The 25,510-nt window shown below is 44.6% G+C and overlaps 1 protein-coding gene across 1 annotated transcript in view; it reads right to left on the bottom strand.

Moving 5' to 3' along the window:
* Ap3s2 (adaptor related protein complex 3 subunit sigma 2) overlaps window positions 1-25,510 on the bottom strand; it is a 40,426-nt gene that overhangs the window by 5,172 nt on the left and 9,744 nt on the right. Inside the window, 1 exon segment of the mRNA NM_001115039.1 lies at window positions 23,997-24,068. Within this exon segment, the coding sequence (NP_001108511.1) occupies window positions 23,997-24,068 (72 nt within the window).

Consider the following 25,510-nt stretch of genomic DNA (forward strand, 5'->3'; position numbering starts at 1 on the left):
CCTAACACAGTTCCTCTTGTTGTGGTAAGCCCAACCATAAAATTACTTTTGTTGCTACTGTTATGAACTGTAATGTGAGTATCTGATACACAACCCTGTGAAAGGGTTGTCCAACCCATGAATGGGTGGAGAAGCACTGGTCTGTGGGTATGACTACTTTCATTGTTAACTGATATAGGGTGACAGCCCATTGTGGTTAGCACCCATGGCCTAGGTGGTAGTGGTCCTGAACTATAGAGGACAGGAGGAAGGCACGAGAGCAAGCAGGTAGTGTGGTGGACCCATCTGTCTCTGTGTAGGAGATGTACCAGGTACTTCAACTCCCGCTACTGTACCTCACCATGTGAGACTGAAACTGTAAGCCAGATAAGCCTTTCACCACAGCTACTGCCAGGGCCTTTCACCACAGCAACAGAAGTGAAAGGAGGACGGCTCCTTCATTTCATATCTGAGAAAATGCAATGGGTTCTGCAGCTCCAGGAGCCATGGGTTCTAGAATCAGGTGCTGAGTATGGGTACAGCTGACCCTTGAACCTGTCACCGCATTCACCTATGACCCCAGTGCACATAGCATCACTGTAAGACTTGCGGTTGCTGTGATGGTTCCTGTGGGAACTCTGCAATGTTTCACCTCAGGGCCCAATGCACAATGTACAATGCAGAGTAACTATGCTGAAAGGGTAAAAGGCCTTCCCACATCGTACTCCTTGGGCTTCAGAGATTCAGAAGACAGAGGAAAGTGTGACTGCAGAAGCTTTATGAACAAAATATAGCAAAAGACCTCATCTATAACATTGTGGGAATCAGAAGATATGAAAAACTGTTAGGTACTTTTGTTTTGTTTTTGAGACAGAGTTTTTCTGTGTAGCCCTGGCTGTTCTGAAACTCACTCTGTAGATTAGGCTGGCCTCAAACTCAGAGATTCATCTGCCTCTGCTTCCTGAGTCCTAGGACCAAAGGTGGGCACCACTACTACACTACTACACATAACCACTACCTGGTGAGAACTTCTAATTTGAACATGAAGACAGAATTCCCACATTCAAGTGTGTTCTAAATATAACAAGGAGAAATGAAACTGCAAACCCATTTTCAACAAAACCAGAAGAAAACACAAATCCTAAAGCCCCAAATAGTGGCAAAGAGACCAGAGCAGGGAGTTCAGGCAAGGCTCCCTTTACTTCACAGAAGGAAAAGATGTGATGGCAGCAAGGATGGCAGCTAGTGATCTCAGAAGGCCTGTCCACATACACTTCCTGATGGCAGCTAGTGATCTCAGAAGGCCTGTCCACACACACTTCCTGATGGCAGCTAGTGATCTCAGAAGGCCTGTCCAAATACACTTTCTGATGGCAACGCACACACCAACAACATTCTTTGCAGATGGAGGGCTGAAATTTCCTTGGACATAGAGTTGGGACTGCATCAAAAAAAATACACAAGCCTGCTGTTTGTGCCTCACAGATTGGTCCCTGTGGCAGCAGGAAACGTCTTTACACTGGGGAAGCTCCTGGGTGCTTAGCTTTATTAGCTGCCTAGAAATAAGGTTAACTGATTTCAACTATAGCTCTCTAACATGGGAACAACAGAGCCCAATCTAGAATACCCTCCCACCAAACAAAATTCCTAAAAATATCTGACACTTGAAAAGCAAACTCATTTAAAGATGTTTATAAAGAGAAGTCTCATAGGAGCTAAATAAGGAAACGACAAAGAAAATTAGGAAACCAGAAAATCAAACAGTAGACAAAGATCACAGACTAGAACAGTGATGCTAGGAGTAGTCACAGCATTGAGACATGAGAGCCAAGAAAAGACAGGGCAGAAGAGACAGCTCAGCGGAGCAGCACTAGAGCACTAGTATGCAAAGACCTTAGTCTGATCCAGTTCTACAGAGAAAGCAAATACAATTTAAAAGATGTACTTGGGGAGCATGGTGGTGCAAACTTATAATCCCAGCTACTCAAGAAGTCAAGGGAGGAGAAACAGTTGTATCTATGAAGCAAGAACTCGAAGTAGGAAATGGAGAGATTATAACAGAGAGGGAGACTAGAAGATGAGGAAGTGTGTCATAGTGGGACTCAGGAGCAAAGTGGAAGGAAAAAGAAATTACAGGATTGAAGGAACAAATAGAAAATCTAGAGACGTCACTGAACAAATGAAGAGCAAAAGGAAAGGAGTAAGAGAAAAATGAAAGAAACAATTAGAGGGGGGAGAGCTGGGAGGTGAGCTGGTGGAGTGCTTGCCTGGCACGCCCAGGCCCTGGGGCTCAGGTCCAGCACTGCATAAGGCAGGTGCTGGTACATGCTTAGGATCCCAGCACTAGAGAGGTAGAAGCAGGAGGGTCTGAAGTTCAAGGTCGGCTATAACTTCAAGGTCAGCCTCAGCTATACAGGGAGTTTGAAGCCAGTCTCCAAACCCAAACCAAACTTAATACGAGCAGAAAGCAGTCATGTTCTCTTGGACACAGTGAACTTATGGATTTTATGCCCAGATGATCACTCCTAAGTTTTTCTTGAGGAATCCAGAATATGTGTGACAATCAAGAGGCAACTCAGAAAGACTACGGCATAAAGAAAGCATCAGTTGTGAGTGGGATCAGCTTCAGGGTTCCATGCCTCAATAATGAAAACAAGCAAGGACTAGAAGAAAAGGGAGGGGAGGAGGGAAGAGACCAAGGAGCACATCCCCTTCAACAGCTGACAGTCCACAGATAGCATGGTGGCACTCCAGATACGCTGATTAGGGTTCTGAATATGATTTTTGTGCCAAGTCCAAACCTACTCTCATTTGCTACAAACACAGCTCCAAGAGCCACCAGTTAAGGCCAAGGTCTCTCCTGGATGATTAGTTCTACGCCATTAGCTTATACAGTTCCTCCAGAAGGTGTCCTTTATCACTGCATTGTTCTAGAAGAGAACTTGCCAGTCTAGTGCCCACATCCTGGCACCCAGAGTAGGAGTCAGGAAGATCATGAGTTCTAGACCAGCCTAGGTACAGAGTGAGAGAGACCCTGCCTCAAAAGCCAAAAATCTCTCCTGTGCTGTTTTTAGAGAAGAGGTTGTTGGGAAGAACGTGGTGTTCATCAGGAGTCGGGGGTAAAGGAGGATAATGAAAGGTGAATATGATCAAAGTATATTTCACATATGTATGAAACGATGAAAAAGGCACTCTATGCATCCCCCCCAAAGGAAAACCCCAGCACCTGTATGTGACAGTAAGTAGAGAATCCTTCTAGATGCCTTTATTTTATTTTGTTTTCTTTTATTTGAAATAGGGTCTCTTTGTATAGACCTGGCTGTCCTAGAACTCTCTGTGATCAGACTAGTCTCAAACTCACAGCAATCCACCTGCCTCTGCTGCCCAGTTTGCTAGGATTAAAGGCATACGGCACTACATCTTTCTACAGCATTCTGCTTAACTTTTTTTTTTCTTTTTTTTTTTTTCAGAGCTCGGGACCGAACCCAGGGCCTTCCGCTTCCTAGGCAAGCGCTCTACCACTGAGCTAAATCCCCAACCTCTGCTTAACTTTTACATGTAATTAAATTCCATCATTGTAATATTCATGAAAACAGCACGAGCACCCTTTTCTAGGTGCATGGCTCTGTGATGTAAGTACGCCAAGGATGAATGAACAGCAGCCCACAGTAACCTTGCATGCCAGTCAGCAATTCTAAATAAAAGGTAGTAAAACTTATCAGAGTGGGTAAGAGTGAGCTGAGGCTGCTGGAGGCCGCCAACCACAGGTGTGGGAAGCTCACAGCTAAGAAACGAAACTGAACCTGGGCACCTGTCGAACTGAAGATATGGGCAGAGAACAAAGAAGGGCTCTGTGAGAGGACAGGCGGTGGCTGATGGGCTCACCTGGAGGATGCCAGCAGAAATCTAGGTAAATACCTGAGAGAACACTGAGAGTTAAAGTACTGTCCCAATGAAAGGAGGGTGGGAGGAGAGGAAGCACCTGAGTCATGTAGATGATACGCAAATACTGGGACTATGGAGAGTTTGGTGAGATACTGTGTCTCTTAGTAATGTCAGAAGCTACACCCATAACACCTCACCAACATGACTGTCCCAATATGAGCTGAACGAGAATGAGACCAGAGGACTGGCAAACTGAATGGGAAAGAGCCCACGAGGCTCACCCTCCACAGAGAAGTCTAGGCAATGAACAGTGGTCTTCCCCACAAAGGGCACACCCACTGCTTGTTCAGTGCCACATGGTCAGTGGTGAGGACACGAGTACAGTCACACTGTACAGACTGAGCAGTTATATTTAGGTATACGTACATACAGATACGTATGTACACGTTACGTGTGCACATAACAACAACTCCTGAAAGAAGAGGCCACAAATTTGAAGTAGGGTTCGGGAAGGGCGCATGGAAGGATTTAAAGAGAGGGAAGGGAAGGGAGAAACGTAATTATAATCGCAAAAATAAAAAGCAAACAAGAAAAGATGAGACTAGAAGACAGCAAAGGCCCAGAGCCTGGCAGCTAGCAAGCAGTGCGCACTGAAGAAGCACAAATTATCACCATAATAGTCTTCTCTTGGTTCAGTGAACATTTATCATGATATTAACAAAATATATTCAGAATTGCTTATTGGAGTTTAGATAAGAAGTGCCATTTGATTTCTAAGCTCTTGGCCAATCCAATGGTCCTCTGACCTAGAAATACTTTGAAGAGAGAGAGAGTTTATCTGAGCGTACGGTTTAAGACAGCCCAAAGAGAACAATCTGATATGAGAATGTAGGTGAAAGATGCGTCTGAAGTCTTAAGAGTTTGCACAATGTCAGGGAGCAGCTGGGGTTTCCTGAGGTTCATTTGCATAAATCTATGGCCACACTTTAATGAATGAAAGCTGATCTACAGTTCTACACTACTTAAATTTTTTCTCTTGAAACCCCTATCTCACAATAGCCAAAAGTAGGGGTGATTTTCAGCTAACTTGCCAGAGGCTCTGCAGACCCTCTACAGATACTCCGACCCATGGCAGTTTTGCCTCTGCTCTGCCCCATCCTAACTCCCACTCGGATACCTGTATCTCTTCAGTCTTTATTATCTAAAAAGCTGTTACATCTTTCTCTATATCTGGACTGACTAAACATCTAATATTTCTTATACAGTTTTCTGCCAGTAGAAGTCACCTTTTTGAAGCAGGGCATGGCGGTGCACATTCGTAATCTCAGCACTTGGGAGGCTGAGGCAGGAGGACACTCTTGTGAGTATGAGGATAGCCTGGACTATGAGAGTGTCTGTGTAAGGGGCATACTCTGAGGTGACGTAAGCGTCCTTTCAGACAGGAATGTGGCAGTTCGTCCCAGTACTGACAGATGAAAACGGAGTATTATGTGATGTGTACTGAGAGTACCGACGATGCTTAAGGATAACACTTAAGGATAACACAAAGCCTCTATGGCCATACAAAAGTTGACCAGCAGCTCTGCTACAGATGTGCCAGACAGAGGGAAAATAAGACTGAAAAGCATGAGAAATGTTACATTTCTTGAAAGTTGCAGAGTGTTCACACATAGAATATACACGCAGCACGCTTAAGGATCTGGGTCTGATCCTCGGCACAAGAGGAAGAAGGCTGCCCGCCTGCTCTGGGACCTCCCAGAAGAAAGGAAGCACTTTCCCAAATGAGAGCTAGGGTTTAGAATGCTGCCAACTGAGATCTGCCAATTCCTACATCTTGCTGCCTTCAACCCATCCTTTGTGGTGACCCTGCTAAAGAGTTCTGTGAAATCAAAAACACTCTTCCAGGTTTGGGGTTCTGACTACCCAGGACTGAGCCACCTCAGTCAAGGACGTTAAGGACCTCTGCTGGTGGAGTCTACACTTTCTCAGTGAAGACTGAGTGTCTACAGAGACACTGAAGTCAGGGCACTGTGGTGCTGCTCTTTGCAGGTCTCTTGTCTAATGTGATCCTTTGAGGTTCCCTGTTACATCTCCTGTGGGTGCCCAGAGCAATGTGCGTCTGAGTCACAAAGTCATACCTGCTGTGACAAAGGGTCCAATACTAGGCTGACGTGACACATTTGTTGATCTGGCACGGCCTCAAACTTGGCCCTCTGAAACTCCACGTCAGATAAAGCCGATTAAAATGAGCCTGGTGGCTTCATGGCAAGATTGACAAAAGTACAACAGGAAGGACACAGATGCCACTTCACAGTTACAGCAACTTTTGAGGGTGGAGACAAGTCAGTTTCAATAGCCTTTCCCAAGGACACAGAGACCAGACCTCCAAGGGTCCCTCCTGTCCCTGGGACGAATCAAAGGACATTCTGCCTTTAAATGTGTCAGCAGTCACTACCTCTGGGAGCAAACTGTCTGGGAAGAGGAAGGGCACGGCAAAGCACTGGAGTCAGGCTTCTCTAGTCTTCCAACCTGAACTTGGCCGTGCTCCAAAGCTAAAGCAGCCACCTTCGCCAACAAATACAGAAAGTGAAGCACGAGGAGTCAGCTTCAATCCCCAATGGTACCCAAAATGAGGTGCCTCAGAACACCTCCAGCACTGACTCCACAATACAGGCAGCTCTCGGTGGGCGGGGCTGGCAGGACCCCATCCTGGAGGCTTCTGGGCAGGGAGGGAGGTAACATCTCTTTGGACACAATCAGCCCTTTAACCACACCACAGCCTTAGCTTACTGATAGTCACAGAGACCTTACTAGAGCAATTCCAATTCCTCACAGGATAAAATCTTACAAGACAGAGGCACATACTCCTGCCTGGCCATTGATGAGATAGAATCAAAAAAATATAACCGGGGTTGGGGATTTAGCTCTGTGGTAGAGCGCTTGCCTAGCAAGCGCAAGGCCCTGGGTTCGGTCCCCAGCTCCGAAAAAAAAAAAAAAGAAAAAAAAATAACCAAATATAAAAGAACATGGTCACCCTGCTTATGTTAGACAACCAAGATATCAAGTTCACAACACTCATGCTTTAACAAGGAATCCCCACTCACCTACAAACCAAGCTTGGATAGATAATATTTTCTATTTCTTCTGGGCTTAGATTGTATCAGTAATTTCTATGAAAAGCCTTCAGAGAGTAAGTAGAGAAGACATTCTTGGGGTACAGGGTGGGTCATTTTTTGTCTGCTAGACAGTATATGCTGTGAGAGAACCAGAGTGGACTCAGCACAGACTGGGGAGAAATGACCTTGGCTTCAGGTGGGTTTCTAGTTTTCATTTATTCCATATAAGAAAGAAATGAAGAGCTCAAAGGTAGAACCATGCCCTAGAGACCCGGTGAGTGAGCCTCTTCTCTCTTGACTACTCTCACTCTGGAGCCTAGTGCCCCAGAGTCTCAAGACACACAGAGCACTACTTCTCTCGGCCTGTAATCTGCCTTATGATTCTATGCCAAAAGGAAGTGCGATCATCAGATTTGACCACTGGTGGTGGCTTGTGCCCTCCTTTTCCTAGAGGCTTTGCTTTCAGTGGTAGTGACTGTTGTAGGGTTAGAGGCAGAATGTTCTTTGACTTGACTGAGACGTGAACCAGGGCTGGAGGTCCTAGCACCTGGTGTCCTTGGGAAGGGCTTGTCTCCACCCTCAACATAGGGATATTGCAATACACATCATGGAGGGCATAAGGAAGCAGGCATATTTGGTTCCACAGAGGAACTAGGGAGATAAAGCGGGGCAGGAAAGAGTTGATTCTTGAACCACCATCATGTTATTTTAATGGAAACTTTCTGAAGGTGTGTTACATATTCCCATGACTCTAAAATAGAGTCATGTTTAGCACCCTCATCCATCCCAGTTAAGATCAATTAATGTGCTGTTCCATAACACAGAGATGCCTGTAGAAGCTCAGATACACAGCTGTTTGGTCCTAGCGCCCAGGCCTACTGCACAGAGATAATGTGCTCTGTTAAAATATCCATTCAGCCTCACTATCTTTTCGAGTATGTTTAACATCACATAATGCTAAGTGCTGAGATGAAGAGCAATGATTAGATGTGAACCATGTCCTCAAGCACTTGGAGTCAACAAAGATAAGACCTGTACAGAACTAACTATTATAAAGGAAGATTGCATGAGTACCATGACCCACACAGAATGCTATGTCAGCTCGGGGGTGGGGTGGAGTGGGGCCTGAGACTAAGTGTCTGTGCTGAGGGGGGAGGGGGGGTGCAAATCACCTAGCAACTGGATTTTCTTCTTCTGGAGATTCTACAGTGAAATCTACACCACTCGCTACCTTCGTGATCTATGCTCTCTGAGGACTTACACTTGACCTAGCCAACTGCACACTGCTCCTTAGTGCTAACCTTTAAAAAGAAACCAATTCCCATTACAAGTTAGGGTTCTCTAAATGTGTTTTTGTTTTCGTTTTTATTTTTTTCTTTTTTGGTTCAGGGGATCAGATGATCTCATTGTGCATAAGAGCAAATGTTCTACCTCTGAGCTACATCCCTAACTTAACTCTCTAAAGGTGCTTTGTGGGGCTGGGAAAATGGCCTTGTATTAAGAGTGCTTACTGGAGTCTGGATCCCTATACTGACATGACAACCAAGGCAACACACACACACACACACACACACACACACACACACACACACACACACACACTCAATGCATACACTTTTGTGGACACATACACAAATAGCTAAATTGTTTTTATATTTTAGTCATCTAAAGCTGAAGCTGGAACTCAATGGTAGAATGTTTGCCTAGCGTGTGTGAGCTCTTCAACTCAATCCCTAGGACAGCAAGAAACAGAGGAGGTGAGAAAGGAAGGGAAGGGAGGGAGGAAAACAATGAGTCTGCATGCTGAAGTCAGGAAAAGGGTGCACACATGTCATCCCAGTACTGGGAGGCTGAGAGAAAAGGATGGCTGAAAGTTCAAGCCCAGCCTAGGAAAAACAAAACCGAAGTTCTAACAGGACACTTCTTTCTAGTCTACCATTCATTTCTCTTCATCTACCTGCTTGCACTACTGCTCTGAAGTCCACATGGTACTGAGCACAGAGGACAATCCCGCCCCGATCTTCTTGAATTTTGTCCTTGTCCTAGATAACTGTGGACTAACAGAACATGACTCCAGTCCATCGGTTCCCATGTTTAGGATGCTAAAGCAAGAGAGAACACTACAGGTAGTGTGACTCAGACACACACACACACACACACACACTCACACTCTCTACTGTTTATCACTGTGTAGCTGGGAAGACGCTGGCTTCGTCTCTGTGCACTTCTTTACCTGAACCTTAGCTTCCTAGCCTAAGGATAAAGATGATGCAGGAAGAAGACTATTGCATGGTGTACCAGGCGCACCTGCTCACTCTGGCTGACAAAGCAAATACCTGATTGGGGCTGGTCACTCAGTGGCTGTTCTCAAAGCTACCTTGTTGTCTCATTTAACTCTTGCCCCATACCAGAATCCAATTTTCATCTCCTTCAGCTCAGAGAAGACAGGTACTCAGTGCTGACCCAGAAGTAACTGTCAGAAACTAACTGTAATAAAAGAACTGTCTACTGTCAAACAGAACTCTCAAAAATGTCTCCAATGCATCAGTCACACCATGCAACAAACCATTTCCATTCCCTGGTGTAGCTGTATCATTTAGCGCAATGACGATGAAAAAGCCCTGTCCTCTACTTGGATCCTAACACCCTTCCTAATCAGAACAATCACAGTACAGTCAGGTAAATGAAGCCCTTCATTTAACCATCAGCAGTGATCCCAAATGCTGGACTGCAAACCTGTCTTTAGGTTGTGACCTCTAATCCCACAGTTCCTGTTCCTTCTGAACCATTTCCACAAAAAAGCTCTGGGTCTCACTCTATGGTCACCTTTTTCCATGCTGGGACAAAGACATACAAAGCAATAATATCCCTGAAGACAAGCTATATAGGTGTTCAGTGCTATATAGTTCAGTGTCACTAGGCACCCAGCTAATGGAGGAAATGGCAACAGGTGAAGCTGGAAAGGAAGGTGGGAGAGATTGCGGCAGTCATTCGTGTGCTATCCAGGGGTTCTGAGCTCACCATTTATGTAGTAGTCCCAAGGATTTTCTACACTCAGGAAAACTCACTTGCTTAACCAGTCAGGGTCATTTAACATTATTAAGGGTTTCCAGGAAGGTGGAAGGAAGGGAGAGGAAAGAACACAGTATGCCTGTCTTCTTGCAAGTGTTTCCGTCATTTAGATGTGGGCAGACAGTTAACATGCCTTAGGAAAAGGACTATAGTCAGAGTTAACAGTTGTGGAAGCAGAGGACTCACGGGAAGAAAGTAAAAATAAATGCAAACTCAGCACTAATTGAGCTAATAATTACTAACTCCAGTCCCCAATAAGCAAAGGTATGCAGGTCTATACTTACCAGATCCACAACCTCACTGGTTTTATGTGGCTATAAAGAAAAGTGTTACAAATTAAACTATGACATGCTGGTGATTTGACATGGTAAATCATAACTATTCCACAAAGAAGTGAACTACAGAGCTGATGAGGCCTGTCCAAGCACTTGCCTGGACCATGAAAGGTGTAATCAGTTCATGTGTCCTGAAAAATCAGAAGGGACAGTTACTGTAACCTGCAAAATCCATGAACCGTGTCCAGGATTTAGTTATTTAGTTTATTTCTCTGTTAGCTGGCTCACGTCAGGAAAAGGTTCAGGAACTTACTCCCCAGCAGAAGCTTAACTTCTCAAGACATAGGCAGCTAAGGCCGCAGAAGCTCAACAGTGAGCAAATGTAAGTGTCCTGTGCAGTTTCCACAGGCGCCGAACACTGGGCCCTGAAGCACGCACCGGGCCGATCACTTCACCGGGCACCCACTCCCTACGCTCCCAGAGGCTGTGAAGTTAATTACAGTTTCTAGGCTAGGGAAAAGATAATCTGCAGACAACTTATCATTTTACCTGGCCTCAAACTCAGACTTTGCTTTATGGCAATAGAGTGTGATTTAACTGTTTATTGCAGTAGACAATAAAGGAGAGGAAGAAGGGAAAAGAGAAAGAAAGGGAGGAATGGAAGAAGCAACACACACACGCACACAGGCACACACGCACGCACACACAGGCACACACGCACCAGCTATTATGTGGGCATGGAGCCTTCCTGTAAAGTTGTCTCTACACTTCCCTAGCTTCTCTCTGCACGAGTTTCTCCTGTAACCATGGTTTGCAGTGATCTCCCCATTCCTTCCTATATCTCCTGCTCCTCGTCTCTGACTCCTTCCTACCTTCTGTGGTCCAGTCATGGAGTCATCTGCCTCTTTTCAAGCATCAAGGTCTTTTTATAAGTTGCTGCAGGAGCCTGGAATGCTCTGCTCCAGTGTCACGTCTCTCTTCTCTTCTTTCTGTTCAATCAGACACCTTCTCCTTACCCTACACAAACATCAGGTCATGTCCACCTCAGCCTCAAGTTCCTGTATTGTGCCCTCTCTACAGTCATTGCTAGTTAACATACATCACATTTTATCTTCCCCCCATTTTGGCAGGAATGCTTTATTACTTCTTTCTCCAGCCCTAAAACAGGGGATGCATGAATTCACAGTAATTGCAGTCAATATGTGCCAGTGTGTAACTGGAAATATTTGAACAAGACAGTCTGACCACTACTTTCACAATACTACAAAATACCCAGAGGGGAAGCAAGCCGAGTAATTAGTTACTATGTTCTAAGCACGTTATATGGATGAGTCTCACGTCAAGGACTATGGCAAAAGCCACAGACTTCCTAAGTGGTAAAGGAGCTAGGATTCAAGTCCAGCCATCCAGGCCTGAGTCTCTGCTCCTCACCACACCATAAACAGAGACATACCGTGAAGGCTGCAGCTACAAAGCAGTCAAGGATGTTGGGGACACACAGGTAGCCTGCTTTAGTCTGCAAGTGGGACAGGTGCCACAAAGACTTTGTGAAGACTAGCTTCGCTGGGAAGAGTCGCAGCTGCCGGTTGGAGCTGCATAGAGGCTGTTTTGGACATGAATATGAAGTGCAATGGCTTGAGTGGTAACCAATGAGTCACCCACAGACACTCAACATAAATTATGGCACTGGTGGGGGTTGGGGATTTAGCTCAGTGGTAGAGCGCTTGCCTAGCGAGCGCAAGGCCCTGGGTTCGGTCCCCAGCTCCGAAAAAAAGAAAAAAAAAATTATGGCACTGGAGACTTCCAGAGAGTCTCTAACAGAAAAGACGGCCCATTTAAGGTGTGGTAGTAGTGGTGCGTGGTGGTGCACCCATTCAACTCTAGCACTCTGGGAGGCAGAAACAGGATCTTTGTGAGTTTGAGGCCAGGCTGGCCTACATATATACCTAATCTCAAAAAAAAAAAAAAAAAAAAAAAAAAAAGCAACTCTTTACCTAAGAGAGGTAAAAAGTTTCTTTAGGCTTCTGAGCCTCAAGAAAATGGCCAGGATGGGGAAATTTCCAGGTCAGTATGTTATGGAAGCTAAGAAAAAATAATGCTTTACGGTGAGGACAGGCTTCACACTGTCACCCCTGACACCACTCCAAATCCTCCGACCAGCCCTAAGCACACACCCTGCATCCAATCCAGCTTCCCTACTCTCCTACCCTCCAGCCAGCACCCTGCCTTCAGGCCCCACCAGAGGGCCTTTGGAAAGTGCCCCAGGGTATCACCGATTAGCAACAATGACCAGTGGTTACACACATACAGTCTTGAGTGTCTACAGATCTATATTCTGTTCACCTCCCACCCATCCCATCCCGACATGTATATCCTCCGCACCTCCCACCCACCCCTTCGACATGCCTGTCCTCTCCAGTGCCATCAGACCCTGAGCTTCGAGTAGCCTAAATTGGCCTCAAACTTGCAATCCTCGTGTCCACCTCTTGAAAACTGGGATCAAAGGTAGGCAGCACCTCAATCAGCTTGTTTCTATTCTTCTGTTTTCTAGTTTTGAAAGAAAAACTGAGAGAAATACATAGTTTTCAATATAATAGTCATACTTTTATACAATAGAATAGTTCTCCAATTCTATGTACAAAGAACCTGGGTTTAAGTTTCAGGAACTTTTAACCTAAGCCTCAGCTTCATCATCTGTTACTGGAAACATCACCACACCTACAAAAGATAATGATGAATAAAGTCCACAGCATAGTTCCTGGCCCTGGGCAGCTGCCCATCACCAATTTCCTTCGCTGACTCTCCTCTCTCAATGACTTCTCTCTGGTGGGAGCACATACAGCCTTACTGTTCTTCACTTGATGCTCCTACTTCATACTGTGGGAACTTTCTCACCACCCGTGGCTCAAAACAAGTTACTCCTGGAAGCAGTGGCCAGCACCAAACCACTATACTCAGGGGGCAGCAGGTGCCCACCACGCTTCCCTATGAAGAACTCCCAACTTTTGGCTAGAAGTTGAAGGTAGTCTGCCATCTATCCTGCCTACCAACAGCTCAGAGTCTAGCCTCAGAAACAGGTACATCTTCAAAGTCTCATTCTATTCTCTACTCCTGATAAATATTGCTAACTAAGCCTTACAACTAGGTACTGTATTACTCCACACAAAGCCTTCTGGCTGGGTGAAGTCCAATTTGATCAAAATGGTGCCTAGTTACAAAAGCAGTGCACAGTGGGGCTCCCATATCAACAGCACCAAGTTAGCTGAGGACTGCATCTAGTTTCTAGTACTTTCCAAGGAGTGACTGTTCCAAGACCAAATAGTGGCTTTGGCTAACTCACCTTGTCTGCTGGACCACAGGCTTCTTGGAGGTAGAGAATTAGTGTAAAAGACAAATTTGTCTTTAGTTGAAACTATATTTAGCAATGTTTACCTAGTAAATACTTAATAAACACTTTTTTGTCTGATAATCAAAAGAAAAAAGACCCCCTCCCCCAAAAAAACAGTGTAAAACAAAACCCCACAAAAGCTTTCTTCGGGCATCAGGACTTCTCCAAGGTCAGAAGTCTCAGGAAATAGAGGTCATTTGTACAGGGGGAGGCACCTGCTTCTCAGAGTCTGTTACTGAATATTAATTTCTAAAGTAACCTTAAATTCATGCAGGAAGCATGTAAGATATAAGTATCAAATATACTCTTAGCCCTTCAGGAAAGTTACTGAAGGAGATGCCTCTTTCTAAGCGTTAGCCATGTTTTCTTTCTACAAAAACATTTCTCAGCTGAACCATGGTGGCGCACACCTTTAATTCCAGAACTTGGGAGGCAGAGGCAGTTGGATCTCTGTGAGTTTGAGATCAGCCTGGTCTACAGAGCAAGTTCCAGGACAGTCAGGGCTACACAGAGAAACCCTGTCTCAAAAAAATTTTTTACTCTAGTTTTGCAATATGCAATATAAAGTGTTAATGAACTAAATGTCAGCTTTACCCCTAAAAGAACAAATGAAAAACCAGTGGTAGCCTGCCAGGCTCGATGACACACACCTGGAATCCTAGCACTCAGGAGTAGAGGCAGGAAGATCTGAAGGTCAAAGTCGTCCTGCCTACGTAAGGAGCTAGAGCTCTGCCAGCCTGGGACACATGCGACCTTGTTTCCAAACAATCAAACTAAATGAGCAGTAGCCACTGCTGTATTTATTAAGTGCAGGCTCTCCTCCCTTCTGGTACAAGGTAGGACTGTGTTTGCCTGGTCCCTTGAACATGGTGTATAACTTATGTTGACTGACTAGTGGTTGGTAGCTATGTCACTGGAGGAGCTAACACACAAGCAAGCGCCCAGGTGGGCTTTCAACAGCACAGACCTCCAAATGACAACAGCACACAGCAACGCCACAGTGACCCCACCACTCTTGAGAAATAAACCAAACCTACTATAAGCTATGGAGATTTTTGGAATGAAGTATTACCAAGCCTCTAAGGATTCACATGAACAGCAAATGTAGCGAAGTGTTCTTAGCTAAGAAAGTCCTGCTTAGCTGGGGTGGCACTCCTTCAATCCCAGTACTTGGGAAGCAGAAGCAGGCCAATATCTGAGTTCAAGGTCATCTTGGTCTAAAGAATGAGTTCTAGGACAGCCAGGGTCACACAGAGAAATCTTGTCAAAAAAAAGGAAGTGAGGAAGGGGGGGGTAGTAAAAGGAGAGGGGGAAGGGAGGGGAGGGAAAGGAAGTCCTGTTTGCTTCATAGGTGCCGGCCTCTGCCTTAACACAGAAATGCATCTCCATTCCAGCCTTTAAGGGCACAACAGATCAGTAACCACCACTACGTACATAATGTGTGGTTTATTTCATCTGCAACTTATGAAAGGGACAGCACTGGCAATTGACTTTGCTCTTGGTTACAGTTTGGTTGTTAGTTTGGTTTTGTTTTTTTTTTTTTTTTGTTTTTTGTTTTTTTTTTTTGTTTTTTTCTTTTTTCTTTTTTTCGGAGCTGGGAACCGAACCCAGGGCCTTGGGCTTGGTAGGCAAGCGCTCTACCACTGAGCTAAATCCCCAACCTGTTAGTTTGTTTTTAAGACAGGACTGTCATCTTTATAGGGCCAGGCTGGCTTTGAACTCACAGTGAGCTCCTGTCTTAGCTACCTAAGTGCTGGGGTTACAGGGTGTCACAACACCTGGTTCCCTTCACACATCTTATAAACACTGAATTTTCTTGAAAAGGGTAGATTCCAAATGGGTTGCTCTAAAAGGTCAGATGTTACTGTTTTCTGTACAGGGTTAGCTATCTAGTTGCCCTTAGTTTCTATTTCTAATAAGGAATAACTAAGCAAACCAAAGAGGCTGTGTGTGATTTCAATAGCTGGCAGCCAATGAGACTGGGCCCTCAGGAGTGAAAAGTGTACAAAAAAGGTGTATACTGTGGAGAAAGACACCAGGTGTGTTGGACACATCATGGCTCCCCACCCCAACATCTTTTTAAACATACTCTCCAGACTTTGGAAGCTAAAAATCCTTTTCACAAATCTTCCCGCTGTCCTGAGGGCATGAGACCTTCTCTAAAGCAGAGAAGCCAACACTGAGGAGTGGACAAAGATGGACAGAAGGTATGCTTTGACAATTAAACTGCTGTTTTACATAAATGCATACTGAATGCATTCCCTCATTCTTTAAGCAAAACTCCCTACTCTCAACATATTAGAAGACAAGGGCTAGGGATGCAAGAGACACCAGGCTGGACTGGCTTCCTTACTCTTGGGCACTTCCAGATAAGTAAAGATGGCCAGAGACAGTCAAATGTGCCAGCTAGCTCCCATTGTGAGAACATAAGCCCAACAGTCTATGTAAATCCTCGTCTCAGTAAACTCACACAGACAGGTACTCCTCACTCTTCTTTTGTTTCTAGAGACCAAGCAAGCAAGGCAGAACGCCTGCCTCAGAGATGTCACTCAGATGTAGAAGGTGCTGCCAAGCCCTGCTGTTGCTGATCTGCTCCCAGAAGGGCAATCTGACAAACATGACCCGTTATCGCTGTTTATGAGTCTGTCATCTTATACTTCAGAAGTTCAACGGTGAGCACTCAGCATTTTCCTACTTCAGCTATCTACTTGGCAGCTTTCCTGTGCCCAGCCCCAGCCAGCAGCACATGGGCCAACTCTACTGAGAGCCCATCACAAACTAAAGCAGCCATCTTGCCCAGTGGTCCCTAACCTGGGGTCATGATCCCTCTGAGGTCCAACAACCCTTTCACAGGGGTCACAGTTATGAAGTTGAAACAAAAATATCAGAAGTCAATACAACATGAGGAACTGTATTAAAGGTTCGCAGCATCAGGACAGCTGAGAGTCGCTGCTCTAGCTCCTCGATTAAGCCAGTGAATTGTGATAGGAATCTGATAACACAATCCTGAAGACTCAGTTGGAGTCTAATTCCTGATTTGCTGTTGAGAGGCTGCAGATGAGGGGCTAAGACACTCACTCAGTTTTCGACAAAGGAAACTCAATTATCACTGCCAGCACTTAGGATGCTGAGCTGTGGTTAGGGATTACTGCACACAGAGGAACCAACTGCCTCTGCAAAGATATCCAGATGCATCTAGAGAGTAAATGGCTTCCTCTCAGAACTGAACCCTAGTCAGTTACATAGGAAATCTGAGACCAGTATGTGCTACATGAAATCCTGTAGGACATCAAAACTAGATCAATTTGAGAATTACCTTTAAGACTCATAGTTTGCTAGAGTGGTAGCACATGTCCTTAATCTCAGCAGAGGCAGTGAGTCGGAGGCCAACCTGGTCTACATAGAGCTATTCCAGGTCAGCCAAGGTTCCACAGTGACATTCTGTTTCTAAAACAGAAGAAGAAGAGGAGGGGGGAGGGTAGTTTGCATATATAAAGTAAGTACAAGATGTAGCTAATCCTATGAAAGAGGGGCGAGAACAAGGGAGAACTCAGGAAGATGCTGAGCCAACAACAGAAGATTAGAGCTGCCCCACTAGAAAACTCACAGTACTAGGTACTACAGAGACATAAAAAAGGTGATGGTCAGAGCTGGAGAGATGGCTCAGCAGCTAAGAGCACTGGCTGCTCTTCTAGGGGACCCAGGTTCACCTACATGGCAGGCAGTTCACACCTGTCTGTAACACCAGTTCAAGGGGATCCCTCAACACAGACATACATGCAGGCAAAATGCTAATGCACATAAAAATAAATCTTTAAAAAAAGAAGAAAGTGATGGCCAAGAATGATTACAGGATCTGTAGATCAAGAACTCACCTAAGAATCAGGGCTATGTGTGAAAAACAGGTTATGGAGAATAGATGAAGTAAAAATGGAAGATGGGTATAGGCCTGCCTCTTCCAAGAAATTTACCTTGGTGCTGGGGGTGCAGCTCAGCACTGTGCTTACCTTGCATGCATGGGCCTTGGGTTCACGGTCCTGCACTAGAGCAGTAAAAGAAAGAGGGAACAGATCAGAAAGGGGAAGGGGGAAAGGGAGAGGGAGGGAGGAGACAGGAAGGCAAAGCAAGGAAGGGAAGGAAGGAAGAAAACTTTGACTTGAACAAAATGCAAAAAATGTAGTTAGAAGCAGAGGGGGCAGTGGCACAGAGAGGCTCCACTCTGTGAGGCAGTGACTCATCCAGTGACATCACAGCGACACATCTAAGGATTTGTAAATATAAGAAGGATAAAAAGCACACTCAGGAACAGGAAATGGAATAGAACAAACTTCTTGGGATACAAGAAGGAAAATATGGAGGAATAAAAATAGAGGCAATAAAAAATGGGATTTGACAGAAACGATTTAGAATTCTGAAAAGAAACGCCAGGATTAAAGGGTGTGGTGGCATGTGCCTATAAGCCCAACACTTGGAGCGCGGAGGGAGGAGGACCTGTCAGTTTAGCCTCAGCTACACAGTAAGCTCAAGGCCACCCTAGGCTATAAGACCTTTTCTCAAAGTAAACAAAAGAAACGCCAAGAGTGGAGAAATTTCAAAAGCATTAGAAATTCAGTCAAATGTGGTGTAGCCAGGCTGCTGCTCTAAGCCCCATGAGCATTAAGGTGGAGGAGCAGCTGAAGAGCAGCAAACCTTCCACCAGGAGCGGCCAGCCTCAAATTAAGGGAAGCTTCTTCCGTTAGGATGCACATTCAGTGATAAGCTCGCTGTTTTGAGATAGGTCTTTTGCCTACATAAGGTAAACAAAACAGCTGACTATCAAGATACATGAGATGGCAAAGGCTTCGAGGGTGCGAAGAGTCAGCCTGAAATGCATGGAAAGTGAAGTTGCTTGCTGGATAACACCTTCAGGCAGTCTAAGGGTGACTAAGACAGGGTTCTGACTCCTTCTATCATCGATTTCAACAATGAATAGATATGAGCAGTCATTTCTCAGTGCCAACCCACAGCTAAAAATAACCAGATGTATGAACAGTAAAAGAAATCTGCTGCAGCAGCAAGAAGCTTTATGGAACTGATGTGAAGATAAGACACAGGAGAAAGGGCAGCGTTTTTATGGCCATTTACTTCTTTCTAAAAGCCATGCCCAATAAAACAGAGCTGGAATCACGTTACTGACTGAGCAGACATCCTCACAGATGTTTAAAATGGCATTAGAAGGATGAGGCAAAAAGGCACCCAAGGAGACAGAGGAGGGCTTCTTCTGATGAAACCTGACATCCTTTCCTGACCAGAAACCCCTAGCCACTAGGAGAGCAAGGAAGAAACCTTCACCTGATGACGTTTACAAAAGCCCCACAGCCAATGCTGCGCTTCACGGCAACGGCTCTGGGACCCAGCAAGCCGGCCTAACTCGTTTATCCCATTCCTAGCCCTCACAACACTAGAGCCTGGGCCACAGAGTGAGGGCAGAAAACACACAGAAGGAAAAACACTGGAAAGAAATTAACAAAATGTCTATATATAAAAGAATTCCTAAGAGTTTAATACAACCACTGGTCTTAGTGTAAACATATAAAAATAAAGTGAATTTTAGCAACAATACATTTAAAGTGAATATTCCAAATACCATATACATAAAAGTAGATATCTAAGATAAAATTTAATAAAATGAAAAACCTCTAAGAAAAAACCATAAATGCTAATTGACAGATCTAAAGAAATGGTGGCTCGTGTCTATAACCCTAAACTCTTGAGGCTGAGGCAAGAGGATTACTACAGATTTGAAGCCGTCTACATGACAGGCTATACACGAAGTTCTAGGACAGCTGGTCTTGAACACTTTGTAAAGATACACTACAGGTGCAGTTTACATTATAAAAAGGTAAACAACCTTCAAATAGTTAATGAATTTGATGCAATTCAAGTTAGAAATCTTTTGTTTTGTTTTGTTTTTTTAATTTATACAAACCATACTTCAGGGCGGGTCTCAGACCCAGCAGGAAATGGCAAGCAGAAAATGAATGCAATGGTATTTCTGTAACTTTTTTTTTGTCTCATAATGCTTTATTTGGGCATTTTTAACTTTACTGGTCTTTTGCTTTTATGGTATGATTAATTTTGTGGTTTTATGGATTTTAAGTATATAGGGTTTTTGTTTGTTTGGGGGTTTTGCCTGTTTGTTGTCTTAAGAGAGAAATGACTGGAGTTGGAAGGGTGGGAGAAGTGTGGGTGATCTGGTATGAAGAGCCAGGCACAGAAAATTCCTTTTTTTTCCCTGACTTTTTTTTTCGTTCTTTCTTTTTTAAAAATTTTTATGTACATTGTTGTTTTGCTTGCATATCTGTTTGAGGGTACCAGTTCCCTGGAACTGGAGTTATATACAGTTGTGAGATGCCATGTGGGTGCTGGGAATTAAACCAGGGTCCTCTGGAACTGAGTGCTCTTAACCTCTGAGCCATCTCTCCAGCCCCCAGAAAATTCTTACAACCAAACAAAGACAGTCGGGCATGAACAGCACCGTGGGATTCAGAAGTAGTCTTAGAAGCACACTTTACACTGCCTGGATGGAGCAGCTTGAACCAGAGACTCCCCTTCCCCACACTCTATGCTGTACAAAACCAACTGGCTCTTCCGGGTGTTCCACTCTCCAGGTCCCCAAGGGATGAAGTACTGGGCAGGGGGTCTTCGCAAATAATGTCTATGGACATCTAGCACTCAGACAGACTGCCTAACGCCTACTCTGTGTTGCTCACCACTGACACTGCTGCGCTTATGAACTCCTGATAAAGAGAGAGCTCTCAGGCTAGAGATGGCGCAGGTTAGGAGTACTGGTTGCTTTTCCAGAGAACCCAGGTTCAATTCCCAGCACCCACATGTCAGCTCACACCTGTCTGTAAATCCAGTTCCAGTGGATCTGGTACACTCACAGAGACATACATGCAGGCAAAACACTAGTACACATAAAATAAGAAGAAATCATTTATAAAAAGAGAGCTCGGGGGTTGGGGATTTAGCTCAGTGGTAGAGCGCTTGCCTAGGAAGCGCAAGGCCCTGGGTTCGATCCCCAGCTCCGAAAAAAAAAAAAAAGAACCAAAAAAAAAAAAAAAAAAAAGAGAGCTCACTGTGAGAGAAATGAAGATGGTCACTTCAGCAGACTGCACCTAGTACAACAGGGACCACAGAAGATGAGAGAGCTATGTCTTTTTTTTGTCAATTATGAAATTCCTTTCTCCAGAAAGACCAATCTTTTTTTTTTTTTTTTTTCTTTTTTTTCGGAGCTGGGGACCGAACCCAGGGCCTTGCGCATGCTAGGCAAGCACTCTACCACTGAGCCAAATCCCCAACCCCAAGACCAATCTTTTAATCTATGCTGAGACACTGAAATGTATCCCACCCGTATTTGCAAACAAACAGCTAGCACTTGCAAAGGAACCCACTCTGTCTATCACACAGTAATCCCAATAGCACCCAATTTTTTACAACTTAAAAAAAAATGAGCAGGGTGTCAGGATAGCTCAGTAGGTAGGGGCACTTGCTGCCAAGCCTAATGACCTCGGCTCCACATGGTAGAGAGAACTGACCAATTCCCATAAGTCTGTCCTTTGACCTCTACATACATGCTGTGGCTACAAGGTCTCAAAGAACAAAACAACAACAACATCAAAAGCCCATCCCTTTTAAAGTAACAATAGTAAGGCCTATAAAGACAACTCCAGGGGTTGGGGATTTAGCTCAGTGGTAGAGCGCTTGCCTAGCAAGCACAAGGCCCTGGGTTCGGTCCCCAGCTCCGAAAAAAAAAAAAAAAAAGAAAAAGACAACTCCATTTCATATTTTCAGTGTTAACTTTTTGTCCCCCTTATAGTACGGAGGGGAAGTGCTCTCCTTGGTGTAAATCATAAGACAGTAACATACTTAACAACTAGTGAACAACCACTGGTGCATGCAAAGAGAAGGGCTAAGGGGGCTGGAGAGATGGCTCAGCGGTTAAGAGCACTGACTGCTCTTCCAGAGGTCCTGAGTTCAATTCCCAGCAACCACATGGTGGCTCACAACCATCTGTAAAGAGATCCGATGCCCTCTTCTGGTGTGTCTGAGGACAGCTACAGTGTGCTTATAAATAATAAATCTTACCAAAAAAAAGTTAAGGTCATCCTCAGCTATGTAGTGAGTTTAATGCCAGCTTGGGATACATGAGAACCTGTCTCAAAAAAATTAAACACACACACACACACACACACACACACACACACACACACACACTCACACCTCCTTCCAAAAGCCATGGATCATTGGAAGGTCACTGGCTGATTTACCAGAGAATAGCACTGAAGACCACATGTACCAGCTGGACAGAATTACATTCCTATCCCCTGTGAGTTGTCTCCTGTTTAACTTGGCACATTAGGACTCAGGCCTCATCACAGTTATGCTAACCAAACAAAACTGAGAACATTACTTGGGTCCATTTCAACTCTGAGTGCGCTTTCCTGAAAGTATCTTGCATCTGATTTCAAATGATGTTACAGATGCATTAGTCACTCCACTGCTCCTCGGCAGGGATATATGATTTTATTTTGGTTTTTAAGGTTTATTTTTACTTTGCGTGCATGAGTTTTGTACATAGCACATGCATGCCTGCCGTCTGCCGAGGCCAGGTGAGGGCATCAGATCTCCTGACTGGAGCTGAAGACACCTGGTTCTGAGTCAGCAACCAGGAAGAACAGGCCCAGTGATGATCTCTGTGTGCTAACAACTAATAGATTTTAGCACACACAACAACAACAAAATCCAAAGTACACCAGTGCTGGAGGGATGGCTCGGCAGGTAAGAACACTGGCTACTCTTTTAAAGGATCTGGGTTCAATTTCCAGCACCCACACAGCAGCTTACAATCTGTAACTCCAGTCCCAGAGGATCCAATGACATATTCTTGTCTCTTGGGATATCAGGCACACACTTGTAGCATAAACATACATGTAAACAAAACACACATACATGGGCTGGAGAGATGGCTCAGTGGTTAAGAGCACTGGGTGCTCTTCCAGAGGTCCTGAGTTCAATTCCCAGCAACCACATGGTGGCTCACAACCATCTGTAATGGGATCTGATGCCCTCTTCTGGTGTGCACGAAGAGAAAGCACTCATATACATACAATAAAAAAAAAATCTAAAAGAAAAGAGAAGGAAAACAAAAACCAACAACAAAAAACATATACATTACAATTAGAAAAAAAAAAACTCTCTTCCCACTTGTTGAATCTGTGTGCTCTTGCAGTATCTGATGTTCCTGTCTGATTCTTGCCTGATTCTGAGTTTGTCCTGACCTCTAGAGGTCAGCTTGCTGCTTGAGGTCTCCCAGCTCCTGGCTGTGGCAGCTGTGGTGGTAGCAGTACCAGAATTAGCCTCTTCTCTTCCTTCCAAACTCATAGCTGGGTAGAGAGACATTCCCAGGGGCTCCTGCCCAGCTGTCTCTGTCTGGGAATGACCTAACCATTTGGAGTTTGTAAAAACAAACAAACAAACAAAAAAAAAAAACAAAACTCTCAAAACTATTTAACATCTAACTTTTTTTTTTTTTTTTGGGTTCTTTTTTTCGGAGCTGGGGACCGAACCCAGGGCCTTGTGCTTCCTAGGTAAGCGCTCTACCACTGAGCTAAATCCCCAGCCCCAACATCTAACTTTTTAAAAACATGTTTAAACTTTAATCCAAACAGAGACAGGTGGTTCTGAATTCAAGACCAGCCAGGTTTGTAGAGTTCCAAGGCTACATAGAGAAACCCTGTCTCAAAAACAAACAACAAAATCAACCAGCAAATAAAGAAGCAGATGGATAAAAACATGCTTGCTTAATCTGTCTGCTTTTTCTGAGGTGGGGCACACACATGCCATCACGAAGCATGTGTGGAGATGACAGGACGATTTGCAGTCGTCAGTTTTCTCCTTTTATCATGTGGATTCTGCAGATCCAACTCAGGACGTCCAAGCTTGGCAAGCAACTACCTTTACCCACTGAGCCCGCCCACTGGCCTCTCAGAACTATTAAACTCACTAAACAAAACAGGTTCAGACTTGATGTATGCATCAGTGGCAGAGTAGCCAGTTAGCATGTGGGAGGCCCTGGACTCAACCCCCAGTACTGCAAAATTAATTGACTAATTAATTAAAACAGACTCTAGAACTAGGTCGGAAAAAAGGAGCAAGTGAGAAAACAGGAGATGCCTGGTGGCAGGAGATATCCTAACTCCTAGTTTTCCAGGAGCCCTGTTCTGGGAGAGGACATACCTTATCCATATGGAAGATCAAGTCCAACTCACAGACATTTTCAAAACACTTATCCAGAGTCTCCACAAAAACCTAAGGAATAAGAAGAAACAGATAGAGAGAAGACCATCAGTCACTGTCTTACAGACATCGCGTGTAAGGGGTAAGCCTGGCACACCCTCCCTCGTCCTTCTGATGCAGAGGCCAATTGATGGGACATCTTCTCAACTGAGGCTCCCTCTTTCTGAGCCATTTCTCCAACACTTTAACTTTTAAAAGTCCCAGTCTTAAAAATTCAAACACTTTAAAAGTTCAGTCTCTTTAAAATATTCAGTTTTCCTCAAAGTTTCTCTAAAATATCCAAAGCCTCTCTAAAGTGCTAGTCTCTTAACTAGGCTCCTGTAAAATAAAAATAATAATAATAATAAGTTATATTCTTCTTATTTCAAAAAAGAAGTGCCAGGGCACAGTCACAATCAGACTAAAGCCAAACCAAAATTCAACAGTGTAAAAAGTTTAGTGTCTGATATCTGGGACTCACCCACGATTCTCTGGGCTCCTGAGGGCCTGAGCCACTTCTCCAGCTCTGCTTCAGCAGCACACACAGCTTGTCTCCTAGGCTCGAGCTAGTGTGTCCCCTTCACAGCTGCTGCTGTTCTCCAATGGCCATCCCAAGGTGCTAGCATTTCAAAAATGCTAGAGTCTTTGCAAGTGGCCTCTCCCTTCACCAATAACCTTTCCTGGGTTCTCTTTAGGAACTGTGACAATACAGCATGGTGCCAAGCCTTAGCTTCTCTCCACAACACCTTCAATTCTGGGACTTTGACTGCACCCTCATCAATGGACTCTTCTACTCTCTCCTGGTGCCAAACCTCAGATGTTCTCCATAACTCCTTCATGCCTTCAAAGCCAGTTCCACCTAGATGACTCTTATTTATTACCAAGACTCCTAGCATGAGATTCAGCCTCAGCCTCCTTTGATCAGTTTCTGTATGCCAACCCTGAAGAAACACCTCTCAAAAGATTTCACCTCAGTGACACTTGTCTCTTCTAACTACTGCTAATTTCTTAGCTCCAGCTGACTAGCATCATTTGTTCTAGCAAAGCAAAGGTTTTACTCCAATAGCGCTGGTCTCTGTTAATAATCACGACTGATTCTTCATTCCCAGCTGAGCAGAAAGACACTTAATTCAAATAGTATATAAATGGCCCTGGCAGTTTTTCTGAAATGTAACAAGCTAGACCTCTATCATGTGCACTCTCAACTGCTTATTTTCCAAGTTCCCACAGAACAAGCCTGAGCTCTGAACGCTTGATGGCTTTCCCAGCCCAAATCTCAAATGCCACCAGTCTTCCCAAATACACGTGGCTGGGTCTGCCACAGCCACACACACCCCCACATCCTGGTACCAATTTCTGCCTTCATTAGTTAGCAAACTGTTATTCCATCCAGAGCTCAACTACTGTTTTCCTTGATGATCCCAATATCAAGATGCAAAGGGCAAATGTGCGCCTGACATCCTGATAACTGGTAC

The sequence above is a fragment of the Rattus norvegicus genome, chromosome 1, assembly GCF_021556685.1.
Source record: "Rattus norvegicus strain SHRSP/BbbUtx chromosome 1, alternate assembly SHRSP_T2T, whole genome shotgun sequence".
In the NCBI taxonomy this organism is placed as follows: Eukaryota; Metazoa; Chordata; class Mammalia; order Rodentia; family Muridae; genus Rattus; species Rattus norvegicus.